At 41.1% G+C, this 25,501-nt stretch overlaps 1 protein-coding gene and 1 pseudogene across 2 annotated transcripts; both read left to right on the top strand.

Annotated features, from left to right (window-relative positions):
- The first annotated feature begins 709 nt into the window (after positions 1 to 709).
- On the top strand, positions 710 to 11,669 carry LOC309606109 (olfactory receptor 2AT4-like). Its single transcript, XM_082342741.1, is given in 3 exon segments — positions 710 to 8,085; positions 8,088 to 8,145; positions 8,147 to 11,669. Coding segments are annotated over 3 exon segments (1,032 nt in total). The 5' UTR covers positions 710 to 7,472; the 3' UTR covers positions 8,508 to 11,669.
- LOC309606110 (olfactory receptor 2AT4-like) lies at positions 11,668 to 22,581 on the top strand (annotated as a pseudogene). The gene is made up of 2 exons (XR_014249641.1): positions 11,668 to 13,030; positions 13,301 to 22,581. The product of XR_014249641.1 is annotated as an olfactory receptor 2AT4-like (transcript).
- Positions 22,582 to 25,501: the final 2,920 nt, after the last annotated feature.

Genomic DNA, 25,501 nt, shown 5'->3' with positions numbered 1-25,501 from the left:
AAATCTGTCAGCTAAATGACATAAGCTCTCATGTATTAAGTACGCATATCATGAGCCTACTATATGCTATATTTTATATCTCAATATTACTGGGAGAGAAAGAAAAAGAAAGATTAAAAAATAAATTCTAAGATTGCAAAAGCTAGTTTAAAATACTTCTAAACGTAATCAGAATACTGAGCTCTAAAACTGATTTTATCACTTCCACAAAGTGAAAATACCTCTGTAGTCATGAGATTTTGATTCCATTATAAGAGCGATATTTATGTAATACCATTTTTCTGCATTGATTTTATACATTCTTGATGGTAAATAAAATGGTTATAGTATACTGAATTCTTATTTTGTGCTTTCTGTTTTTATTCCAAATAGCATGGTTCACCTTAATTTCTTTTATCTTTCCCTTATGTTTTCTTCAAATATCTTCCCAGAATTGTCCACACTAACCTTTTCTAGTTTCACCTTTGAAGACGTCATTATCTCTAAACTAACTTTTTCTAGTTCTAAGCAATACATGTTTTAAATAATCTGCACACTTTTTCTATGCTATCTTTAAAATAATAAAAGCTCTGTCACTGAATGCTACTTCCACGATATTTGGAAATTGAACAGCACACTCCTAAATAACTAATGGGTCAAAAAGAAATCACAAGGGAAATCAGAAAATATTTTGAAATGAATGAAAATGAAAACTCAATGTACCAAAACTTATGATCTCAAATTAATAACCTAATTTTTAACTTTAAGAAATTAGAAAAGAAAAGCAAACTAAATTCAAAGCAAGCAGTGGGCATGAAATAATGATAAAGATTAGAGTGGAAATAAATGAAAGAGAACAGAAAAACAGTAGAGAAAATAGACAAAACCAAAATTGGTTCTTTGAATTTATCAACAAAATTGACAAACTTCAGCTAGATTGACTAAGAAAAAAGAAAGAAGACCTAATTACTAAAATCAAAAATGAAAGAAAGGACATTTTACCGACTATAGAGACATAAATAAGACATGTTAAAAGCAGAGACCACTGTGCAACATCTGAAACGAAAAGCTGAGTTTATCACTAGCTTAAGCATGGGGACACTATAGTTTCTGGCACAGTTCGTTTCTGAGCAGCACAGGGAGCTGATCTTGTATAGGGTTGTGGAAAATGTGGAGATCAGGGGTTGGTGGACTTTCAGGAGTGGGAGTACCTAGGGACTGGTTTGCCTTCAGCCATAACAGTGTGGTTACTGGAGCGAAGCAGTTACTGGGTGGCTGATTTTGAGACTGGCTGGCTTTCAGCAGTGTGTGTACTGATGTGGAACTGTCATTGAGCGATGAACAGGTTTAAAAAAAGTTCTGATGACTGTTTGTCACCTTAGCTATAGAAGAGCCAGTCATTTCCTAGAAGTATGAGAACATTTTTATTCTCAGAGGTAATGAAATAAATCATATTTTATCCCATAATATTATAACAGTAAGTCTTAGAATGTTGGCTTTTTACAAGGAAATGTCAGCCAACTGTTTAGCTCTCCTATTTAGGTTCATTTTCTTTAGTAAAACAAAATAAAATTAGAAACCTAAAAGGAATCTAAGTTTTGGTCTGTGTTTGTTTTCTCCAACTTAACTGCAATTCTACCAACTGTTGTACTCCATGTGGTTCTTTTGGCCCAAGTTCCCAAGTCTCTTAATTACTTTCATCCATAACATCCCAGAAAGCCTTTAGGTATCCTCAAGCTGCCAAAAGCTGGCTCTGTATGTTTATTAAGGAGTTCTGCAGTGTCTGAGAAACAGAAAACAGAACAAAAGAATACACCTAACGATCTGGTTATTCTGCAGAATTCTTTGCCTTTAACTTAAGAATGGTTTAGATCTTCTCCCTCAGAAACACCTTCAGCATTTACCTTTATGATCCGGAAGCAAAGATCCACATACACAAATTTATCCCCAACCCAAATTTCTCTCTTCAATCAGATGGATTTGGAGAGGAGGAGATGGCACATACAGTTCTTGCTTGTTGTTCAAAGAAACTTCCCAAACCACCTTCAGCTCCATCTTGAAGTTGGTTAGATCAGGAGGGGCTGCAGCCTCTGCTGTACTAGTTTTTGGTTTCCATGAAGTCTTGTACTGAACTGCCAATGGCCTAGTAATCTGGCATCCTGCAGTTGTAAATCTACAGTCAGTAGAGATCTATTCTGGAAGTCTCTTCTGTGGGCCGAAATGAATGGCTCAGGCATGGTTTTCTCCTGGTTCTGGGCAGCAGCAGCAGCAGGCACTGGTGTAACAATATCACCTTAGTCATTGCTGTGGCTCAGTGTTCTCAGAGCCTCTGAGTTTGAAGCTGGGACCATTCCTGTACATGCACACATGCAGATTTTAAAATCGACTTACTGCTTGCCCCAGAATTCCTACTCCTAAGGATCTATCTCAGAGAAATATTGGGGTGTATGTGCCCCCCAAATGCATGTTAAGAGGATGTTAATTATAATATTGTTCATGATATCAATAATTGGATACAACTCAAATGTCCATCAGCAGGGAAATTATTAGATAAACTATGTAATATCCACACTATCAAATACCAAATATCAGATAAAAGAATGAAGTAGATCAGACATAGAAAGATTCCAAGACTTACTAAGTTAGAATATAAGTGACACAAAAAGTACAAAATGATTTAATTTATGCTAAGAGCAAAACAAAGCAAAGCTACATGCATGCAAATGTTTAGAAAAGGTCTGGAAAGAACAGACCAAATTACTCATAGTGATTACCTCTGAGGAGGGAAGGGGAAGTATGGGGAAAGGCTGGTGTGAAGAAAACTTCCACTTTTTACTCAATAAAATACTTTACAATGGCATCTATTTATTACTTGGAAATTTAAAAAACTTTTTTACATTTTATACATATTAGTGAAAGAATGACAGAGTCAGAAATAGAGAGCTATGGAGCCAAAGGAGAGAATCAGAAAGCCTGAGGCAGGAACAGGCTTTGGCACTGCCTAGGGTTGGGGCACAGACCTCCACCTCACATATAACAGCACTAGTTATTGATATATTCCTATCATGCTACAGGGCTTCCTATTTGGGTTTATGAAAATAGTAGCTCTCACTTAATTGAATGTTTACCATGTGATAGGCACTGGGCTAAGCATGAAATCTTCCCGGTAGCCCGTTATACTCTTTTTACAGATAAAGAAAGGAAGGCTCAGTGAGGTTAAGGGATTTGTCCAAGGTGACATAACTAGAAAGAACTCAGGTCTCAGCCATTAGATGACGTGCTATGCTGCTGAATTGCTGAACCAGATTTGGAGCCTTGGGTCCAAATCCCAGCTCTGCCACCAGCTACTCATGTGACCTAGGTCAAGTCAGTTTACTTCCCCAGATCTCGGTTTCCTCAAATGTCATATAGTAGGAATCATCCTCTTGGCTGTTATGACACCAGATAGGAAAACAGGAATCAAACTGCTCCATTAGTGATAACGTTCTAGGACCCATGAAGTTGGTTAACGATGCTATTTTCATTATCTGCAAAGCCCAGGGCCAAGTCCCCCGCTCTACCCTAGGAAGTTGTTCCCAGCTGGCGGGTAGGGGGTCCCATAGGGGAGCCAACTTCAGGGAGAGCGCCCCAGCAGGCACCGGCTCTGGGGTTTAATGGGCCGTGGCTCAGCCCCAACCTGGCTCTTTCCCCCGGGGCCAAGTGTGGTGACTCCTCAGAAGACAGCAAGGTAGATTGGACTTGGCAGGTGAGCGGAGATGGGCAGGGAGTGTCTAGAAGCGAGGAAAGGCTGGGGCAGGCAGACAGGCTCAGGGAGGCCGGGGGCGTGCAGGCCCATGCTGAGCAGCCCAGGAGTACACACCTGCTGTGAGAGTGTCTGGGTCCCCATGTGCACACACTGTCGGACTGTGTGACTCCAGGTGAGCCACCCTGGCAGGACAGACAGGGAGGTGCAGTCACAAACAAGAGGCTGATGATCTTGTAAGAGAGTTTCCCACAAGGAGGCGAGGCCGATGACAGTAAAAGAAATGGGGATATTTAACGAGGCGTCTGTCAACACTATGAGTCACAGATGAGGGAACTGCAGTTCAGAGAGGGAAGGTGGAAGGTGGTGGAGCCAGAATGGAAACCCAGGTCTTTCTAACTCCAGGTAATGAACCCAAACTCTGTAAGTCAGACATATCCTGCTCCTTTTTTCTATGGGAACAGCACAGGGTAGGGGAACTATGAGAGAATGGCATGGATTTGGGAGCTGTAGTGACGTGTAATGACACAATGACTATAAGGAATCAAGCATGCAACAGAAGCTTAATCAATGGGAGAACCTCACTCTCCCTTCTTAGAGGCTTGGGCCGTGAGGCGTCCATCTCCAACACCTCACGGAGCCAAATAGAGAGAGGGGACACTCAAAAATGTGTACTGAGTTGGAGGAAATCATCTCTTCCAGAGCCCTCATTTTGCAGATGGGAAAAATGAGGCTTAGAGGCCCAAAGTCACAGCAAGAGAGTGGCAGAGTTGGCCCAGGAGCCAGGACTCTTGTTTGCCAGGCAGGCTCAGTCCTTTGCAGCAGGCAGGCTCCAGAACAACCTCTGCTCTCACCCCTCACCAGCCTTGAACAAATATCAGTTCTTCTCCGACCCTCAGTTTCTCATTTGTTGAAGGGGCATAACCATTGCCTGGCAGGGTTTGGTGATGGGAGGAGAAATGCACAGTGTCAGGTTAGACATTCAGTAGTTGGTTTTTCTGTCCTTCTCTGTCGCCCACCAGCCCTGTAACTGATTCGTAGATAATCCAGATCAAGGAAATGGTCTTCTAACAATGTTTAGTATTCTTAAGCACTGAAAACACCCCCTGTAATATGTATTCAAAATAAAGTCATTTATTCTAAACCACAAAATAAATGTAAAGAAGTCCAGAAAATTTCTGATTTTTACCATGATGCTGCACCAATGCTTTTTTAAAATATCGAACACTAAATTCTTTCAAAAACATTTTTTGGTGCTCCCATATGTCTGGCGTCCTAAGTGCATGCTTGGTTTGTCTGTTGCATAGGCCCACTCTGTCAAATAGAAATTTAGGGAAGGGAGTGCTTCAGTGCCTTGTGGTAAGCAAATAAACCTCAACTGGTTGGTCTGTCTTGTAGCCTCAAGAAGGTGGGACAGTCTGGGCTCACTGCTGAGTTATCCTGGGCTCAAGGTGATAATTCAGCCCTGCTGATAGTCTAGTTCTGGTCCTGTCACCCGCTTACTGTGTGACCTTGGGCAAATCACAGCCTCCTTCCGAGCCTCCCTTTTTGTATTCCCCATCTGTATAAAGAAAGGGTTAGAGTAGAACTTTTCATTGCTGATGACCCCTTCATTCCAATTTTATGGTTCAGTAGCAAAACAAAGCCAGTAGGGAAAGCTGCATTCTGGTCCCTGTCTCTGGAGCCCCAAACTCCTGAGAAGGGTGGTGGTGCATCATTAAATAGAAAAAATCAGGCCCCATTACAGCCCAGCAAGTGCTCCTAGTCTGACAGAGCCACAGACACATAAATAGACAGACAACCCAGTGTGATCATTTTGATGACAAAGAAAAGCACAGGAACTGTGAGAGCCCAGAAAAGAGGCCTCCAAGCCAGCCAAGATCAGCAAAGACTTCTTGGAGGAGGGAACATCGGAGTATAGTTTGGAAGAAGAACAAGGCAAGAGCAAGGAGTTGCCATTGACTAGAGTAAGGAGAAATAAGGCTATAAGAAGATAAGCTTTGAATGGCAGGCTAAGGAATCATCTCTCATGAAAAATCCTTATGAACACTGATGGGAGCCAGGACACTGGGTTTAAGACCCAGCTCTGCTATGAACTTGTTGGTAGACCTTGGGAAGACACTGTTTCCAGACTTCAGACTCAGCATCTGTCTCCCCCACTTAATAGAAATGAACCAGTGGAGGGAGGAGAAGAGGTACAGTTGGAATTGATGGCTCTGAATTTCTGCCACTCAAACCCCAACTCAGCTTAACTCAGTGACATTCAATGCAAAATTGACTTCTCTGAGCTCTAACAACATGCAGGAAAATAAATGTAGTTTGCATCAACTTGGGTATGAGAGAAACCTGGTGACTGGCTTTGGCAGATTGGATTTGGTCAGCTGAGGGTTTACTCTTTTAAGTTGAAGCGCAGGAGTTTTGCTTTCCTGTCTGGACAATGGGGGCTAACCTCTAAAACACTTTTCTTTTTCTTTCAAAGAAGCCTTCATTTACAGTGGAGTGGCCTGTTCTGGGTGTCTTTTAGAAAGACATTTTACCAGCCTTCACTCCCTAATGGGGAATCACCCCACCTCCAGGCTTAAGAGACCAAAGAACAAATTGAAATTTATGATTGTTGCTTTCAATATCATCCTAGAAATGGAGGAGGAAAGAGAAAATCTTTGCCCCAATTTCTCCCCACATGAAAACTTAAGCTTGGGCAAGCCCTTGCCCCTTTTGTCTACAAAGAAAAAAAACTGGCTGGACATTTCTAGGTTTGGCATTTTTACAATCCAATGGCATGAAAGATGTTTTATTAGAAGTAAAATCAGGGAGGGAATAATCTCAGAATCATATTCCCAGAGAAGAAAACAGTTTGTGATTAAGAGTTCACTTTGGAGTACTCCCTGGAGTTCCAATTCTTCGGATCCTTCTTGCACCCATGTTTCTCCAATTCACTAAAAAATGTGATTTGTGTATTTATCCAGTTTTGCCTAATTGTTGCAGTGGAAGTGTTGGGCTGCTGTGACCTATTATGTCCTACACAGGAATGGAAGTCCAGACACCTAGCTTAAAAGGAGTCAGGAAGAACCACTACTCAAGGCATACAAGAGGGAATTCCCTGGCGGTCCAGTGGTTAGGACTCTGCTCTCACTGCCAAGGGCCTGGGTTCAATCCCTGGTCAGGGAACTAAGATCCCACAAGCTGCGTGGAGCAGCACGCCCCTCAAAAAAAGGCATATGAGAGAAAAATAAGCTTAATAACTATGTGAGCAATAACATGTTGCAAAGAACCTTGGAGAAAGCAGCCCTCCCAAAGCAATATGGTGGAACTTTGAGTGAGTGCAAAAGTAGAGGCATGAGTTTAAAGACTTGATTTAAGAGCTCTGACATCCCAAACCAGACACATGAAATCAAAGACTAGCAGAAATCTTTCCAGAGAAATTTTCACAATCATAATTCAACAATCAACTGTTTAGGTCTGATTTTCCTAGTAAAATGTAAACTCAGAGAAGATAGGGACTTTGCCTGTCTTCTTCATTTTCATCACTGTATCAACTGAACATAGCATCATGTCTTTCATTTGGTAGGTTATTAGTTAATTAATAATTAATGTTTGACAAAAGAAAGGAGGTAGAAGTTTTGGGTTCACATGGTAGAAGTCAAGACCATAGCCTACCATGAGTCTGCAAGTGCTGGTTGTAAATATCATGTTTAAATTTTGACTAGAGAGTAAATATTATACAATTCTCGTTCTAGAATCCTTTGTTTCTATGGTTTCCAGATATTCCAGTGTCCAGACGTTCCAGCTGTCCATCCCCCAGAAATCCAGCTGTCTCATTATGGAGGCCACAACCTGTAATGGATCAGTGGGTGGCTCACCAGTCTTCTACCTGGTGGGCATCCCCTCTCTGCCAGAATCCCTCTTCCTCCCTGTGTTTTTTATTTTTCTCCTCTTCTATCTTCTCATCCTCATGGGTAACACCCTGACCCTGGTGTCTGTGGTGGCAGAGCCCAGCCTCCACAAACCCATGTACTTCTTCCTGATCAACCTCTCAGCCCTGGACATCTTCTTCACCACAACCACTGTCCCCAAGATGCTGTCCCTATTCCTGTTTGGGGACCACTTCCTCAGCTTTACTTCCTGCTTATTGCAGATGTACCTCTTCCAAAGCTTGACATGCTCTGAAGCCTTCATCCTGGTGGTCATGGCCTGTGACCGCTATGTAGCTATCTGCCGCCCACTGCACTACCCTGTCCTCATGACCCCACAGACCAATGCTACACTGGCAGCCAGTGCCCGGCTCACTGCCCTCCTTCTGCCCATCCCAGCAGTAGTGAAGACCTCCCAGATGGCATATGACAACACTGCTCGCATCTACCACTGCTCTGTGATCATCTGGCTATAGTTCAGGCCTCCTGCTCTGACACCGTGCCCAGACCCTTATTTCTGCATTGCCATGGTGGTAACCTTCCTGCCCCTTCTCCTGGTGCTTCTCTCCTGTGCCCACATCCTGGCCTCAGTGCTTCATATCAGCTCCCAAGAGGGACACTCAAAAGCCTTTTCCACCTGCAGCTCTCACCTCCTAATGGTTGGCACCTACTACTCACCCATTGCAATAGCCTACGTGGCCTATAGAGCTGACCTGCCCCTCGACTTCCACATCATGGGCAATGTAGCGTATGTTATTCTCACACCAATCCTCAATCCCCTCATTTACACTCTAAGAAACAAGGATATCAAGGCAGCCATTACCAAAATCACATGTCTCAAGAGCCAGTCTGGGATAGGAACCCTTGACCTTTAGATGTGGCTAATTCTGCTCTCAGGATACCAAATAACAGTGCTCAGCACAGATTAGGAGCTCAATAAATATTCTTGAATAAACAAATTAATGAATATAGAATGGTAAAAGAAAATTCAGTTGAGTAGTCAGCTTTAACAGTGGTTGTCATGTTTCGGTCCAGGGCTTTCCCCCTGGTGCAATGGAATAATGTTAATCTTTGTATGATATTTTGAGTTGTTGTATAAGAATTTCGCTACTTCATAATTCAAGAAGCCTTTTCTTAAAAAAACACTGCATGGCAAAAAATCTTTATAAGCAAAGTCAAAAAACAAAAGACTTACATCATGGGGAAAAGGCAAATATCCAAAATAGATAACGAGTTCCTAAATTTTTAGAAGAAAATGACTAACAGTCCCAAATAGGCAAAATATGTGAAAAGACAGACTACCAAAAAAATACAGTGTCTTTAAACAATGAAAATGTATTCAGTCTATTGTCTTAAAATACTGTATAAAAAGAATATAAATTAAAACTATACTATACTGAAATGCCATTTTTCACGTAATTTGATTAGCAAAAATACAATATTTGGGCAATATGCATGTAGACAATCAGAACTCATAAATTGCTTGTGAGGATGCAGATTGATAGAGCACTACTGCAATACCCACCAAAAGTATATACGCATTTACCCTTTGACTCAGCAATATCATTTCTAGGAATCTATCTCAAAGATACACTGGCAATAATTCATTAGGCTACTCATTCATCAATAGGGGACTGGCTGAAAGAACTATAAAAAAGTACCATGCAGCTATAAAAAGGAAGTGATAAAGCTCTCTATATACTGATTTGGTGTCATCTAGGATATGCTAAGTGAGAAAATCAAGCTACAGAACAGTCTTTTTGTGTAAGAAAGAAGATAATTTGTCTAAAATTTCAGAAAAATCTAGAAGGATTAAACCTCTGAATTAATAAAGATGGTTACCTACAAGGAGAGGGAGGGAACAGGGTGGAGGGGACAGGAATGGAAGCAAGACAAACTTAAATGTACAATCTGACTTCAGATGTATGTACAATTTTTACATAATTAAAAGAATTCAAAAAGAAAAAAATACAATTCCTCCTTATTTAAAATAAACAGAAACACTTGACCCTGGATGTCTATCATATTAATGGCATGATCATGAAGAAAATTATTGTGAGAGACATTAAAACAGTGCTTTGACTACACATCCTAAGAGGAATATAGCATAAAAACAAGAAAAATCATAACAACAGCTTAAACTATACTGAGAAGTCTTTTAAAAATGTTATAGTTTTACTTAAAATAGATTAATTTAAATTAACTAGTTCTATAGCCATTTAAAATATTTCATTTTGAAATATTTGTAACTTTGAGTTACAAAGATAGTACAGAGTTTCCGTTTACCTTTCATCCAGCTTCCTCTAATTTTAACATCTTACATAACCATGGTATATTTATCAAAACTAAGAAACTAACATTGGTAAATACCTAAACTGCAAACTTTATTCAACTTTCTCCAAGTTTTCCACTAATGTCCTTCTTCCATTCTAGGATCTAATTCAGGATACCACTTTGCATGTAATTATCACTTCTTCTTGACTGACAGTTTCTTGGTCTTTCCTTGTCTTTTATGACCTTGATAGTTTTGAAGAGTAATAGTAAATTTAAATGCAGATTATTAAGTGAAAAAAAAAAACAATCTGAAAAGGCTACATACCATATGATTCCAGTTGTATGACATTATGAAAAAAGCAAAACAATGGAGGCAGTACAGATAGTGGTTGTCAGGGGTTAGGGCAGGGGAGGGATGAATTGGCAGAGCACGGAGGATTTTTAGGGCACTGAACTATTCTTTATGATACTATAATAGTAGATACATATTATTATATATTTTTCTAAACCCAGAGAATGTACAACACCAAGAGTGAACCCTAATGCAAACTATGGACTTTGAGTGATAATGTGTTATATAGGTTCATGGATTATAACAAATGTACCACTGGAGTGCAGGATGTCATAGTGGGGGAAGTTGGGTAAGGGAGAGAAGGCAGGATGGACAGGGAATACATGAAAATTCCCACTCAATTTTACTGTGAATCTAAAACTGCTCTAAAAAATAAGGTTTACTAATTTTTTAAAAGAGCAATAGGTATTTTGAAGAATATCCCTCAATTTGGAATGTCTGACATTTTATCATTAATGGATTGAGGTTATGAATTTTGGTTTGATTGAGGTAATACACCCTGCTTGCCATATCATATCGATGGACAAATGGCATCAATATAGTTTATTAACCTAGGACTCGTTTTGTTGGGTGTATTGTTAGCTTAATAAGAAATGGATAGGGACTTCCCTGACGGTCCAGTGGTTAAGACTCTGTGCTTCCACTGCAGGGGGCATGGGTTTGATCCCCGGTCAGGGAACTAAGATATCTCATGAAAAAAGAAACGAATAAACTGTTTACCAAAGTGTCTGTACCATTTTGCATTCTCACCAGCTATGAATGAGAGTCCCTGTTGTTCTGCTTCCTTGTCAGCATTTAGTATTGTCTGTTTTTAATTTTCACTATTCTAATAGGTATGTAGTGGTATCTCATTGTGGTTGTAATTTAATTACATTTCCCTATGACTAATGATGCTGAGCATCTTTCATAAACTCATTTTCTAGCTGTATATCTTCTTTGGTGAGGTCTGTTCAAATTATTTGCCCATTTTTAACTAGACTGTTTGTTTTCCTGCTGCTGAATTTTAAGAGTTCTTTATATATTCTAGATACAAGACCCTTATCAGTTATGTGATATGAAAATAGTTTCTCCTAGTTGGTGGCTGGTCTTTGCATTCTGTTAATGGTGTTTTTTGCAGAGCAAAAGTTTTTAATTTTGATAAAGTCCGATTTATCAACTTTTCCTTTATGGATTACACTGTTTGATATCATAGCTAAATACTCATTGCCAAAGATCATGCAGATTTTGCCCTTTAGAAAACAAGAAGTCTCTAAAGTTTTCCTCTAGAAGTTTTATAATTTTATATTTTCCAGTTCAGTCTATGAACAATTTTGAGTTAATTTGGGGGTAAGGTGTGACAGTTAGGTTGAGATTTTTTATTTAACTTAATTTAATTTAAATTTGTATATAGACATCCAGTTGTTCCAGCACCGTTTTTATAAAGCCTTTTCTTTATCTATTAAATTGCCTTTGCACTTTTGTCAAATATCAATTGACTATAGTTGTGTCTATTTCTGGGCTCTCTATTCTGTTCCATTGGTATATATGTCTATCCTTTCACCAATACCACACTGTCTTGATTACTATAATTTTATACTTAGTGTTGAAATTAGGTAGTGTGAATCCTCCAACTTTGTTATTCTCTTTTAGAATTGTTTTGGCTATTCTAGCTCCTTTGTTTTTTGATATAAATTTTGGAACCAACTTGCTGGGTTTTGACTGGAATTGTGTTGAATCTACATATCAAATTTGGGACATTTTAACAATATTAAGTCTTCCAATTCATCAACATGGATATCTCTTCATTTATTTAGATCTTCTTTGATTTTATTCATCAGTGTTTTGTAGTTTCTAGCCTATGTATCATGCACATATTTTGTTAGATTTATATTTAAGTACATTCTTCTGTTAGTCTGTTAATACTGTGGGCTTTTTTTAAAAAAATAAACACAACACTGTGGCATCTAATTATTTTTTTAATATTTATTCATTTATTTGGTTTTTATGGCTGCGTCAGGTCTTAGTCGTGGCACGCAGGATCTTTTTTTCTTCATTGCAGTGCATGGGCTTCTCTCTAGTTGTGGTGCAAGGGCTCAGTAGTTATGGCTCACAAGTTTAGTTGCTCCATGGCATGTGGGATCTTCCCGGACCAGGGCTCGAACCCGTGTTCCCTGCATTGGCAGGCGGATTCTTAACCACTGTGCCACCAGGAAAGCCCTCTATACAAGTTTATAAACAATGATTAAAGTCTTTGCTAGGATATAAAGGAACTTAGGACGAGATAAGAGGATTGATGAAGAGAAGGTCTGGAGAAGAGTTAAGGTGATAGACTTCTCAGAATGGCCAGAATTGTGAAGATATTTGTGTCCCATGTGACAATTTACCCAAGGGTACCCATGGTAAAAAAGCTCTCCAAAATCAGCAAGAGTGGGCAAAATCAGGTAGACAAGATGATCCATCCATGGATCTCAGTCAGCCTCATAATGAGAATGAAGGCTACACCACTGGCATAAAGTTCTAGGCCCCTGAGAACTGTTAGTAATGCTCTTCTCATTATCAGCAAAGCCTAGGGACAAATCCTACCCTCACTCCTCATACATGCTTTAGGAGATGCCAGGGAGTTGACCCCTGAGGGATGGTGGGTCCTCAAGGGAGCACCATCGTGAGGAAAATTACCCCAGGAGGCCTGCCTAAAAGGCAGGAGCTGAGGGTTTAATAGGTCATGGCTCAGCCTCTAACAAGTCTTTGCGTGGAGACACCACAGGAAACACCAGTATGGACCAGGCTTCACAGGTGAGCAGGACTAGGGATGGAGTGCCCAGAGATAGGTAGAGAAAACTGGGGCAGGGAGACAGGGGCAGAGAAGCCAGGGCCTATAAGCTTGGGCCAGGGGTCAGGAGGACTGATTGGGTGTGCATAAGAGGCAGGTGCCCAGAATCCAGGTCGGCTGTGTGTATGTGGGCTGTGGGACCTTGAACCACATATCCTGGCAGGTCCAGGCAAGGGGGTTTACTCACAGTTGGGATTCAAACCACATCCTCATCAAATCATTTCCTCCCACAGGAAAGCAAGGCTGATGACAGCAGTAACCACTGGAAACACTAGCACACTTTGAGCGCTTACCTGTTCCAGGCTCTTGTGTAGTGTTGTCTAAGCATTTTCTCCGCAAGGACTCACAGGAACCCCAGGAGGTCACAGATGAGGGAAACGAGTTCAGAGATGGGAAAGTGACTTGCCCAAGGTCACACAACTGCAGGTAGGAGCTGCAATTGGAATCCAGTCCTTTCTGACTCACAAGTGCACACACTGGACCACTAAGGCCCACGGGAAATGATGAAGGTAAAGCCCCTGGCTGGCAGCAGGTGCTCACTAAGTGGGAGAGCGCTCACCCTCTCCTTTTGGGGCATGGACCATGTGACATGTGCTCTTCCAGACACAGAGGGGACACTCAGAAAAGAGTTCATCGGATTGGAAACCCCTCAGAGAACTTTTCCTCTAAACCCCTCACTACACAGAGGAGGAAACCAAGGCTCAGGGGCCCAAAGTCACAGCAAGCAAGTGGCAGAGCTGGCCCAGGAGCCAGGACTCTTGGTTGCCACACAGGGTTCCTTTAGAGCAGGCTGGCTCCTAACCACCTCTGCTATCACCCCTCACCAGCTGTGGCCTTGAACAAGGGCCTGTCCTTTTCCAACCCTCAGTTTCTCATGTGTTGAAGGACATAACCCCTCCCTGGCAGGGTTGGATGCTGGGAAGAGATGATGTACATGAAATGCGGCATCAGGTTGGACACTCAGTGATTGGTTTTTCTGTCCTTGCCTGTCCCCACCTGCACTGTAAATGTCTCATAAACAATCCCAACAGGGAGGACCTGCTGGGGCAAGTTCTGTGCCCTGGGAAACAGCACCCATTAGGCCCTAAGCACAGGACTGCCTCACTCAGATGTAGTGTGTAATCCAAAGTAAAACAAGAGCCTTAACCTGTAAAATAAGTGTAAGAAAGTCCAACCAAATTTGAATATTTCCTGTGATAGGCTAGTTGAATGATGCTTTGAAAGATCAAATATTAAATTCTTTCATAAAGTACTTTTGGTTCCCCTGATTGGCTGGTGGCCCAGTATGCCGGATGGATGGTCTACTACCACCTGGCAATGAAAGGCCACGTGCCACCCTTCCGCCGCGGTCTCAGCATCCCTACCTCCGCCTGCAAAGCAGTGGGACAGAAGAGGCGGGAGAGGGGTAGCAAGGTTGATGGCCTCTTAGGGCCCCTCTGGCTTCACCACTCTGCTTTTCTGCCCCTTAAATCCCCGGCTCTGCCTCACCCGGGACTGGCAGCCATGACCGCGTGTCTGAGAACAAAACTGTCCAGGGCAGTGCAGAGCAGGTTCACTCTTTTGCTAGGTCCTGGGTTCTGACTTCTGGAACATTATTTCAAAGGAAGATTTGCATTGCCAGATGCCAGTTTTTAGTACTTACCATATAGTGACTCAGATAAAAACCTGAAATATAAATTTGTCTGATGTTATCAGTGGAAAAGCAGAAAACCTTGGTCTTAATATTTTCTCCCCTGGAAAGCTGAACTTCTGGATTCTCCAGGAAACATGGCATAGAAGAAAGAGTCCTGTGCTGGGAGTCAAAGACCTGAGTTCTGGTGATGGCTCTGCATCCAGTGCCAGTGGCACCTGGGAAAACTCCTGCCCTTTCTGTGCTCAGTCTCTGGGCTTCAGGAGGAAAATTGGTTAGATTTGAAAATAAAAAAGTTTTTTCCAGCTTTTACATTGGTGGTTTTATGCATAAGAGGCGTTTTGAGAAGAGAGAGAAGTTAGAGGTGACTGTAGGAAAAGCGTGGGGACACTGCTCGATGGAATCATCAACATCAACATGGACTTGCCTGGGGGGTTGCTTAGTCCAAGGGACAAGTACAAAGTAGAGGGTGAATCAGTATTTCTCTCAGTTCAAACACCCAGATCTGTGGGTTGAAAACACTACCTCCTGATTCCTCTGGGAGGGGTTCTTTTGCCTTGGAGTAGCTATTACAAGCAAATCTCCAGTTCCTTTCCATCCTAAATGCTTCTCAAGCAATGACCAGGGACTAGGGAAACCTGCTGGGTAGTGGGCAAGCAAAACAGGACCATCTACTGAGCCGCAGCAGCCTGTAGGGAGGCAAATTCAGCTGAGTAACATAGATACTGTCTTGGATTCTCTGCTGCTGCCCCATTGTGGGAGAATCCATGATCAGTTCTGACTCCAATCAGGCATGACTCTTCTCTCCAAGAGCATTTTCAATGTCACTGTCTTCACTGTAACATGACAAACAGCCGCACACCCAGAGACAGGTTAGGGAGTACTCAACTTACTTAGACACTGACAAGCAGAACCACTGCACCAAGCAAACAAGGGAGAAGGAGCCATTCCCTGGTTAGTAATTACGATAGGAAGACAGCATGTTGCTCTAAACCTTAGAGAAATCAGCCCTCCCTAGCAACGTGGTGACAAAGATGTCACTTTTTAAAAACTTAAAGCAAATGCCAAAAAAGAATGGAGCTTAGGGGCCTGGTTTAAGAGACCTGATATTCCCCAAAGGACCATATGGAAGAGCCAGCAGAAGGTCTTCCATAACACTTAACAGAACTGAAATTAGATAATGATGTGAGTCTTTGCTTAATGTCTTTCTCTACCACTAAAATTTCAGCTCCATGAAGTTAGAGACCTTCTTTGTTTTGTTCAACTTGTTAAATATCTGGCATATAACACATGGTTTTGTATATTGTAGGTACTTTTTCCATACTTAATTTAAGAAAGGAAAATGGAATTCTGGGAGAGGATGAAGACAGAGCCCATCATCTCTCTTCTAGCGTTGGTTGTAACTAAATGTGCTTACGTTATACAGTGATCACTATGTAATTTGCATTCCAGAATCACTGATGGTTCTGGTTTCCAGATGTTCCCACTGTCCATTTCCTGGGCATCCAGCTTAACCCATCATGGCGACTAGAGCCTGTAATGGATCAGAGGACTCATCGACAATGTCTACCTTATGGGCATCCCTTCTCTGCCCAAATACCTCTTCCTTCCTATCTTCTTAATTGTTCTCCTCCTCTACCTGCTCATCCTGCTGGAAAATGCCCTGATCCTGGTGCCTGTGGTGGCAGAGCCCAGACTGCACAGCCCATGTACTTGTTCCTGATCAACCTCTCAGCCCCGGACATACTTTTCACCACAACCACCATCCCCAGGATGCTGTCCCTATTCTTGCTTGGGGACCACAGTCTCAGCTTCCCTGCCTGCTTCCTGCAGATGTACCTTTTCCACAGCTTCTCCTGCTCTGAAGCCTTCCTCCTGGTGGTCATGGCCTGTGACCGCTAAATGGCTATCTGCTGCCCACTGCACTATCCTGTCCTCATGACCCCACAGACCAATGCTGCACTGGCAGCCAGTGCCTGGCTCACTGCCCTCCTTCTGCCCATCCCAGCAGTGGTGCAGACGTTACACATGGCTTTTGACAACACTGCTCACATCTACCACTGCTTCTGTGACCACTTGGCTGCGGTCCAGGCCTCCTGCTCTGACACCACACCCCAGACCTTCATGGGCTTCTGCATCACCATGGTGGTGTCCTTTCTTCCCCTTTTCCTGGTGCTTCTCTGCTATGCCTACATCCTGGCCTCAGTCCTTTGCATCAGCTCCCGGAAAGGATGCTCGAAAGCCTTCTCCACCTGCAGCTCCCACCTCCTGGTTGGCACCTACTACTCATCCATTGCCATAGCCTACGTGGCCTACAGGGCTGACCTACTCTCGACTTCCACATCATGGGTAACATGGTGCATGCTATTCTCTCACCTGTCCTCAGCCCTCTCATCTACACGCTGAGGAACAAGGATGTCAAAGCAGCAATCACAAAAACGGCATGTCCCCAGGACACAAAGAAAGCTGGGAAAACCTGATTCATAGGTGAACTTTATTTTCTCACCAGCACCAATAACAATAGAGGGAAAGTGGATAATTCAGATAGCCAAATAGTTAGAACAATAATTCTCAAAATATAATCCTAGGTATTCTTCCATCATAACAAAATAATGATTGGACTTCTCTGATGGCGCAGTGGTTAAGAATCAGCCTGCTAATGCAGGGGACGTGGGTTTGAGCCCTGGTCTGGGAAGATCCCACATGCTGTGGAGCAACTAAGCCCGTGCAACACAACTACTGAGCCTGAACTCTAGAGCCCGCGACCCACAACTACTGAGCCCACACGCCTAGAGCCCATGCTCTGCAACAAAGAGAAGCCACCGCAACGAGAAGCCTGTGCACCGCAATGAAGTGTAGCCCCTGCTCGCTGCAACTAGAGAAAGCCCACGTGCAGCAATGAAGACCCAATGCAGCCAAAAATAAACAAATAAATAAATTAATTTATTAAAAATTTATAAAATGATTTTCTTTCCTTAATTCACACACAAAATGGATTGGAGTTTTCTATTCAATTTTTAAGCTGTGAATCTCAAATTTCACAAGACTGTGAGTACTTCCTACCCATTGTGGTCACATTTCCATTAATTCAAACAATTTTGATTCTCAGAGACTTAAGTATTTGATTAGAAAGAAATTCAGTCTTTCCCTTGTATCTCTTCTTCTAATATTTCTAAATGTCCCCAGAATTGCTGACACACAGATATGAATCAGCTTTGCCCTTCTTGCTGGAGTAGTAACTTAGAAACCCCCTTCAAGGAAAAAGTCCGAAACTGCTACCATCTCAAGCCTTGTTGCCTGAAAATTCACTGCCACTACCAATATGTCAATACCAGTTATACAGGAAAGCTACCTCTGGTGTCTAGGCCTTCATAGTGTCCGAAAAGTAGAGCATGCCCTTCTTCTAGTGTATGCTTAGGCAAGAAGTGCTCCGTATCAAAACTGGGTGGGCACAAAAACATTACAATTCTTTTAATTCTAAGCCACACCATAGTTTTTCCATCCATGACAATGGGGAGCTAAGTAGAAAAGTTTCCCCTTATTAGTAGTATGCTGTGTCCAAGACCTGCACTCTTTCTCAAAATACAGCCCTAGGTATTCTTCCTGGCCTTAGAAGCCAGCCCAAGCTCTTTATTCCCTTCTCTTATGCCAAATTTCCTCTTGAAGGATGTTTTCACCTACAGCCTCACCTGCTAATTGGCACAGTCTCTCTGTATTTTCCAATTTAAAAAAGTAGTTTCAAATTTTGTGCATCAAATGACACTAGCAAGAGAGTAAAAAGACAACCCACAATGGGGGAAAATATTTGCAAATTAAGGGATTACTATCCAGAATATATAAAGAACTCCTACCACTCAAAGCAGCAACAACAAAAAAACCCAATTTAGAAAATGAGCAAAAGATTTGAATAGACATTTATCTGAAGAAGATATACAAATGGCAAATAAGCCCATGAAAAGATGCTCAACACTACCAGCCATCAGGCAAATCAAAACCATAATGAGATAGCACTTCCGACCCATTAGGATGGCTATTATCAAAAAATGGAAAATAACAATTGTTAGTGAGGATGTGGAGCAGTTGAAAACCCTGAAACAATGGTGCAGACACTGTGGAAAACAATATGGTTGTTCCTCAAAAAATTAAATATAGAATTACCAAATGATCCATCAATTCCACTTCTGGGTATATATACAAAAGAATTGAAAGCAGAGTCCTAAGAGACATTTGTTCACCTATGTTCATAGCAGCATTATTCACAGTAGCCAAAAGATGGAAACAACCCAAATGTCCATCGACAGATGAACGGATAAACATATACATGTAGTGGAATATAATTCAGCCTTAAAAAGGAATGAAATTCTGATTCATGCTACAACATGGATGAACCTTGAAGACATTATACCAAGTGAAATAAGCCAAACACAAAAGGACAAATATTGTGTGATTCCACTTATATGAGGTACTTGGCAGAGTCAAATCATAGAAATGGAAAGTAAAAAAAAAAAAAAAAAAAAAAAGTTACCAGGTGAGGAGGGGAAAGGGAGAGCTATTGTTTTCTGCATATGTAGTTCTGTCTGGGATGATGAAAAAGTTCTGGAAATGTACAGTGGTGATGGTTGCACAACATTGTGAATGGACTGAATGTCACTCTATTGTACATTTTAAAATGGTTTAAAACGTAAATTTTATGTTATGTGTATTTTACCACAATAAAAAATATTTTAACAAATAGCTTCAAATCAGGCCATAGGTCACAGGTCCCTGAGCAGCCTAGGGGCTGGCTGCCATTTTGTCAGATGCCCGCCTCTGGACTGATGGATTAGCTGTGGCCAGAGGAAGCTGGATGGAGTTCAATCACATGGTTAGACAGGGACACAAGAATTAGTGGAGCAGTTTGCCTTAAAAAGTGGGGTGGGGGGAGGCGGAATAAAGATGGTGGTGTGGGAAGACGTGGAGTTAGCATCTCCCAACTAGGGCACCTGCCGGCTGCTGGTGGGGTACTCTGATGCCCAAGGAGATGGAAGGAACCCCAAGGTGAACTGGTAGGACGTAGGGGGACTGAGGGGGGAGGAGAACTGGAGGTCAGACAGGATTGGCACCCCTGAGGCCGGGGAGATCAGGAGAGGCAGGCGGGAGGGCCCCTCCCACTCAAGCCCAGGAAGTTTGCTGGGCTCCCAGGTGAGGTCCCCTGCCCTCTGAGACCACAGGTGGGGGGCACACCTGGGCCCCTTCTGTTCCTTGAGCCTAAGCCCCACCCCCCACAGCCCCCAGGACCTTTTCCAGCCCAGTGGGTCTTGAGCATTGACCCCACCCACCACCCAAATCTCGCCTTTGCTTAGGCCCTGCCCTCCACAGCCAAAGCCTTCTCCCCCCACCCTTTTTTTCCCTCTTCCTCTTTTTTACTATTGTGGTACTGATGTACATTCCAGTTGTTGATTCATCTATATTTTTATATTCTTCCTAACATATCTGTTAGTTTCCTAGTCTAATTTTATTTTTTCCTTTTTTCCTTTTTTTTTTTTTGCCGCCCCAGGCAGCTTGTGGGATCTTGGTTCACAAGTCCGGGGTTGGGCCAAAGCTCCTGCAGTGGCAGCTCCAAGTCCGAACCACTGGACTAACAGAGAACCACAGACCCCAGGGAATATTCATTGGAGTGAGATCTCATGGAGTTCCTCATCTCAGCACCAAGATCCAGCTCTACCCAATAGCCTACAAACCCCAGTGTTGGAAGACTCAGGTCTTCCTTGTGTAAAACAGGAACACAATCCCAATCAATATAAAAAAAAGAGATGACAAAAAAATATGTCATACATGAAGGAGCAAGATAAAAACCTAAAAGACTGAATAAATGAAGATGAAATAGGCAATCTACCTGAAAAAGAATTCAGAGTAATGATAGTAAAGGTGATCCAGAATCTTGGAAATAGAATGGAGGCATGGATTGAGAAAATACAAGAAATGTTTAACAAAGATCTAGAAGAAATAAAGAACAAACAAACAGAGATGAACAACACAATAACTGAAATGAAAAATACACTAGAAGGAATCAATAACAGAATAACTGAGGTAGAAGAAGGAATAAATGGGCTGGAAGACAAAATGTTGGAAATAACTGCCAAGGAGCAGAATAAAGAAAAAAGAATGAAAAGAATTGAAGACAATCTCAGAGACCTCTGGGACAACTCTAAATGCACCAACATTCGAATTGTAGGGGTCCCAGAAGAAGAATAGAAAAAGAAAGGGTCTGAGAAAATATTTGAAGAGATTATAGTTGAAAAATTCCCTAACGTGGGAAGGGAAATAGCCACCCAAGTCCAGGAAGCACAGAGAGTCCCATACAGGATAAACCCTAGGAAAAACACACCAAGACACATATTAATCAAACTAACAAAACTTAAATTCAAAGAAAAAAAATTAAAAGCAGCAAGGGAAAAACAAAAAATAACATACAAAGGAATCCCCGTAAGGTTATCAGCTGATTTTTCAGTGGAAACTCTGCAGGCCAGAAGGGAGTGGCAGGGTATACTTAAAGTGTTGAAAGAAAAAAACCTACAACCGAGATTACTCTACCCAGAAAGGATCTCATTCAGATTAGATGGAGAAGGCAAAAGCTTTTCAGACAAGCAAAAGCTAAGAGAATTCAGCATCACCACACCAGCTTTACAACAAATGCTAAAGAAACTTCTCTAAGTGGGAAACACAAGAGAAGAAAAAGACCCACAAAAACAAACCCCAAACAATTAAGAAAATGGTAATAGGAATATGCATATCGATAATAACCTTGAATATAAATGGATTAAATGCTCCAACCAAAAGACACAGACTGGCTGAATGGATACAAAAACAAGACCCATATATATGCTGTCTACAAGAGATCCACTTCAGACCTAGGGACACATACAGATTGAAAGTGAAGGGATGGAAAAAGATATTCCATGAAAATGGAAATCAAAAGAAAGCTGGAGTAACAATACTCGTATCAGATAAAATAGACTTTAAAATAAAGACTGGTGCAAGAGATAAGGAGGGACTCTACATAATGATCAAGGGATCAATCCAAGAAGAAGATATAACAATTATAAATGTTTATTCACCCAACATAGGAGCACCTCAATACATAAGGCAAATGCTAACAGCCATGAAAGGAGAAATTGACAGTAACACAATAATAATAGGGGACTTTAACACCCCACTTACACCAATGGACAGATCATCCAAACAGAAAATAAATATGGAAACACAAACTTTAAATGACACAATAGACCAGATAGATTTAATTGATATTTATAGAACATTCCACCCAAAAGTGGCAGAATACACTTTCTTCTTAAGTGCACATGGAACATTCTCCAGGATAGATCACATCTTGGGTCACAAATCGAGCCTCGGAAAATTTAAGAAAATTGAAATCGTATCAAGCATCTTTTCTGACCACAACACTACGAGACTGGAAATCAATTACAGGAAAAAAACTGTAAAAAACACAACTACATGGAGACTAAACAGTGTGCTACTAAATAACCAAGAGATCACTGAAGAAATTGAAGAAATTTAAAAAATACATAGAAACAAATGACAGTGAAAACATGACGACCCAAAACCTACGGGATGCAGCAAAAGCAGTTCTAAGAGGGAAGTTTATAGCAATACAATCTCACCTCAAGAAACAAGAAAAATCTCAAATAAACAATCTAACCCTACACTTAAAACAACTAGAGAAAGAAGAACAAAGAAAACCCAAAGTCAGTAGAAGGAAAGAAATCATAAAGATCAGAGCAGAAATAAACGAAATAGAAACAAAGAAAACAATAGCAAAGATCAATATGACTAAAAGCTGGTTCTTTGAGAAGATAAACAAAATTGATAAACCCTTAGACAGACTCATCAATAAAATTAGAAACGAAAAAGGAGAAATCACAACTGACACTGCAGAAATACAAAGGATTATAAGAGACTACTACAAACAACTATATACCAATAAAATGGGCAACCACGAAGAAAAGGACAAATTCTTGGAAAGGTACAATTTTCAAGACTGAACCAGGAAGAATTAGAAAATATAAACAAACCTATCACAAGTAATGAAATTGAAACCGTAGTTAAAAATCTTTCAACAAACAAAAGTCCAGGACCAGATGGCTTCACAGGCAAATTCTATCAAACATTTAGAGAAGAGCTAACACCAATCCTTCTCAAACTCCTCCAAAAAATTGCAGAGGGAGAAACACTGCCAAATTCATTCTATGAAGCCGCCATCACCCGATACCAAAACCAGAAAAAGATATCACAAAAAAACATAATTATAGACCAATATCACTGATGAACATAGATGCAAAAATCCTGAACAAAATACTTGCAAACAGAATCCAACAGCACATTAAAAGGATCATACACCATGATCAAGTGGGATTTATCCCAGGAATGCAAAGATTCTTCAATATACGCAAATCAATCAATGTGATACACCACATTAACAAATTAAGGAATAAAAACCATATGATCTTCTCAATAGATGGAGAAAAAGCTTTTGACAAAATTCAACACCCATTTATGATAAAAACTCTCCAGAAAGTGGGCATAGAGGGAACCTACCTCAACATAATAAAGGCCATATATGACAAACCCACAGCAAGCATCATACTCAATGGTGAAAAACTGAAAGCATTTCCATTAAGATCAGGAACAAGACAAAGATGTCCACTCTCACCACTCTTATTCAACATAGTTTTGGAAGTCCTAGCCACAGCAGTCAGAGAAGAAAAGGAAATAAAAGGAATACAAATTGGAAAAGAAGAAGTAAAACTGTCACTGTTTGCAGATGACTTGATACTATACATAGAGAATCCTAAAGATGCCACCAGAAAACTACTAGAGCTAATCAATGAATTTGATAAAGTTGCAGGATACAAAATTAATGCACAGAAATCTCTGGCATTCCTACACACCAACAATGAAAAATCTGAAAGAGAAATTAAGGAAACACTCCCATTTACCACTGCAACAAAAAGAATAAACCTGCCTAAGGAGGTGAAAGACTTGTACTCAGAAAACTATAAAATACTGATGAGAGAAGGCAAAGATGACATAAACAGATGGAGAAATATACCATGTTCTTGATTGGAAGAATCAATATTGAGAAAATGACTATACTACCCAAAGCAATCTACAGATTCAGTGCAAACCCTATCAAACTACCAATGGCATTCTTCACAGAATTAGAACAAAAAATTTTACAATTTGTATGTAAACACAAAAGACCCCAAATAGCCAAAACAGTGTTGAGAAAGAAAAACGGAGTTGGAGGAATCAGGCTCCCTGACTTAAAACTATACCACAAAGCTACAGTAATCAAGACAGTATGGTACTGGCACAAAAACAGAAATATAGATCAGTGGTACAAGATAGAATGACTGGAGATAAACCCACACACATATGGGCACCTAATTTATGACAAAGGAAGCAAGAACATACAATGGAGAAAAGACAGCCTCTTCAATAAGTGGTGCTTGGAAAACTGGACAGCTACATGTAAAAGAATGAAATCAGAACACTACCTAACACCATACACAAAAATAAACTGAAAATGGATTAAAGACCTAAATTAAGACCAGGCACTATAAAACTCTTAGAGGAAAACTTAGGAAAAACACTTTTTGACATAAATCACAGCAACATCTTTTTTGACCCACCTCCTAGAGTAACAGAAATAAAAACAAAAATAAACAAATGGGACTTAATTAAACTTAAAAGGTTTTGCACAGCAAAGGAAACCATAAACAAGACAAAAAGACAACCCTCAGAATGGGAGAAAATATTTGCGAATGAAACAACAGACGAAGGATTAATCTCCAAAATATATAAGCAGTTCATGGAGCTCAATATCAAAAAAACAAACAATCCAGTTAAAAAATGGGTGGAAGGGCTTCCCTGGTGGCGCAGTGGTTGAGAATCTGCCTGCCAGTGCAGGGCACACGGGTTCGAGCCCTGGTCTGGGAGGATCCCACATGCTGCGGAGCAGCTGGGCCCGTGAGCCACAATTACTGAGCCTGCGCATCTGGAGCCTGTGCTCCGCAACGGGAGAGGCCGCGATAGTGAGAGGCCCGCGCACCGCGATGAAGAGTGGCCCCCGCTTGCCACAACTAGAGAAAGCCCTCGCACAGAAACGAAGACCCAACACAGCCATAAATAAAAATAAATAAATAAATAAATAAATAAATAAATAAATGGGTGGAAGACCTAAATAGACATTTCACCAAGGAAGACATACAGATGGCCAAGGGGCACATGAAAAGATGCTCAACATCACTAATTATTAGAGAAATGCAAATCAAAACTACAATGAGGTATCACCTCACACTGGTCAGAATGGCCATTATCAAAAAATCCAGAAACAATAAATGCTGGAAAGGGTGTGGTGAAAAGGGAACTCTCCTGCACTGTTGGTGGGAATGTAAATTGATACAACCACTATGGAAAACAGTATGGAGGTTCCTTAAAAAACTAAAAATGGAACTACCATATGACCCAGCAATCCCACTACTGGGCATATACCCTGAGAAAACCATAATTCAGAAAGAGACATGTACCACAATGTTCATTGCAGCACTATTTACAATAGCCAGGACATGGAAACAACCTAAATGTCCATTGATAGATGAATGGATAAAGAAGATGTGGCACATATATACAATGGAATATTACTCAGCCATAAAAAGAAATGAAATTGAGTTATTTGTAGTGAGGTGGGTGGACCTAGAGTCTGCCATACAGAATGAAGTAAGTCAGAAAGAGAAAAACAAAT

Source organism: Balaenoptera borealis (genome assembly GCF_965194805.1).
Source record: "Balaenoptera borealis genome assembly, chromosome: 11".
Taxonomy (NCBI): Eukaryota; Metazoa; Chordata; class Mammalia; order Artiodactyla; family Balaenopteridae; genus Balaenoptera; species Balaenoptera borealis.
This window is presented reverse-complemented; position numbering and strand designations above follow the sequence as displayed.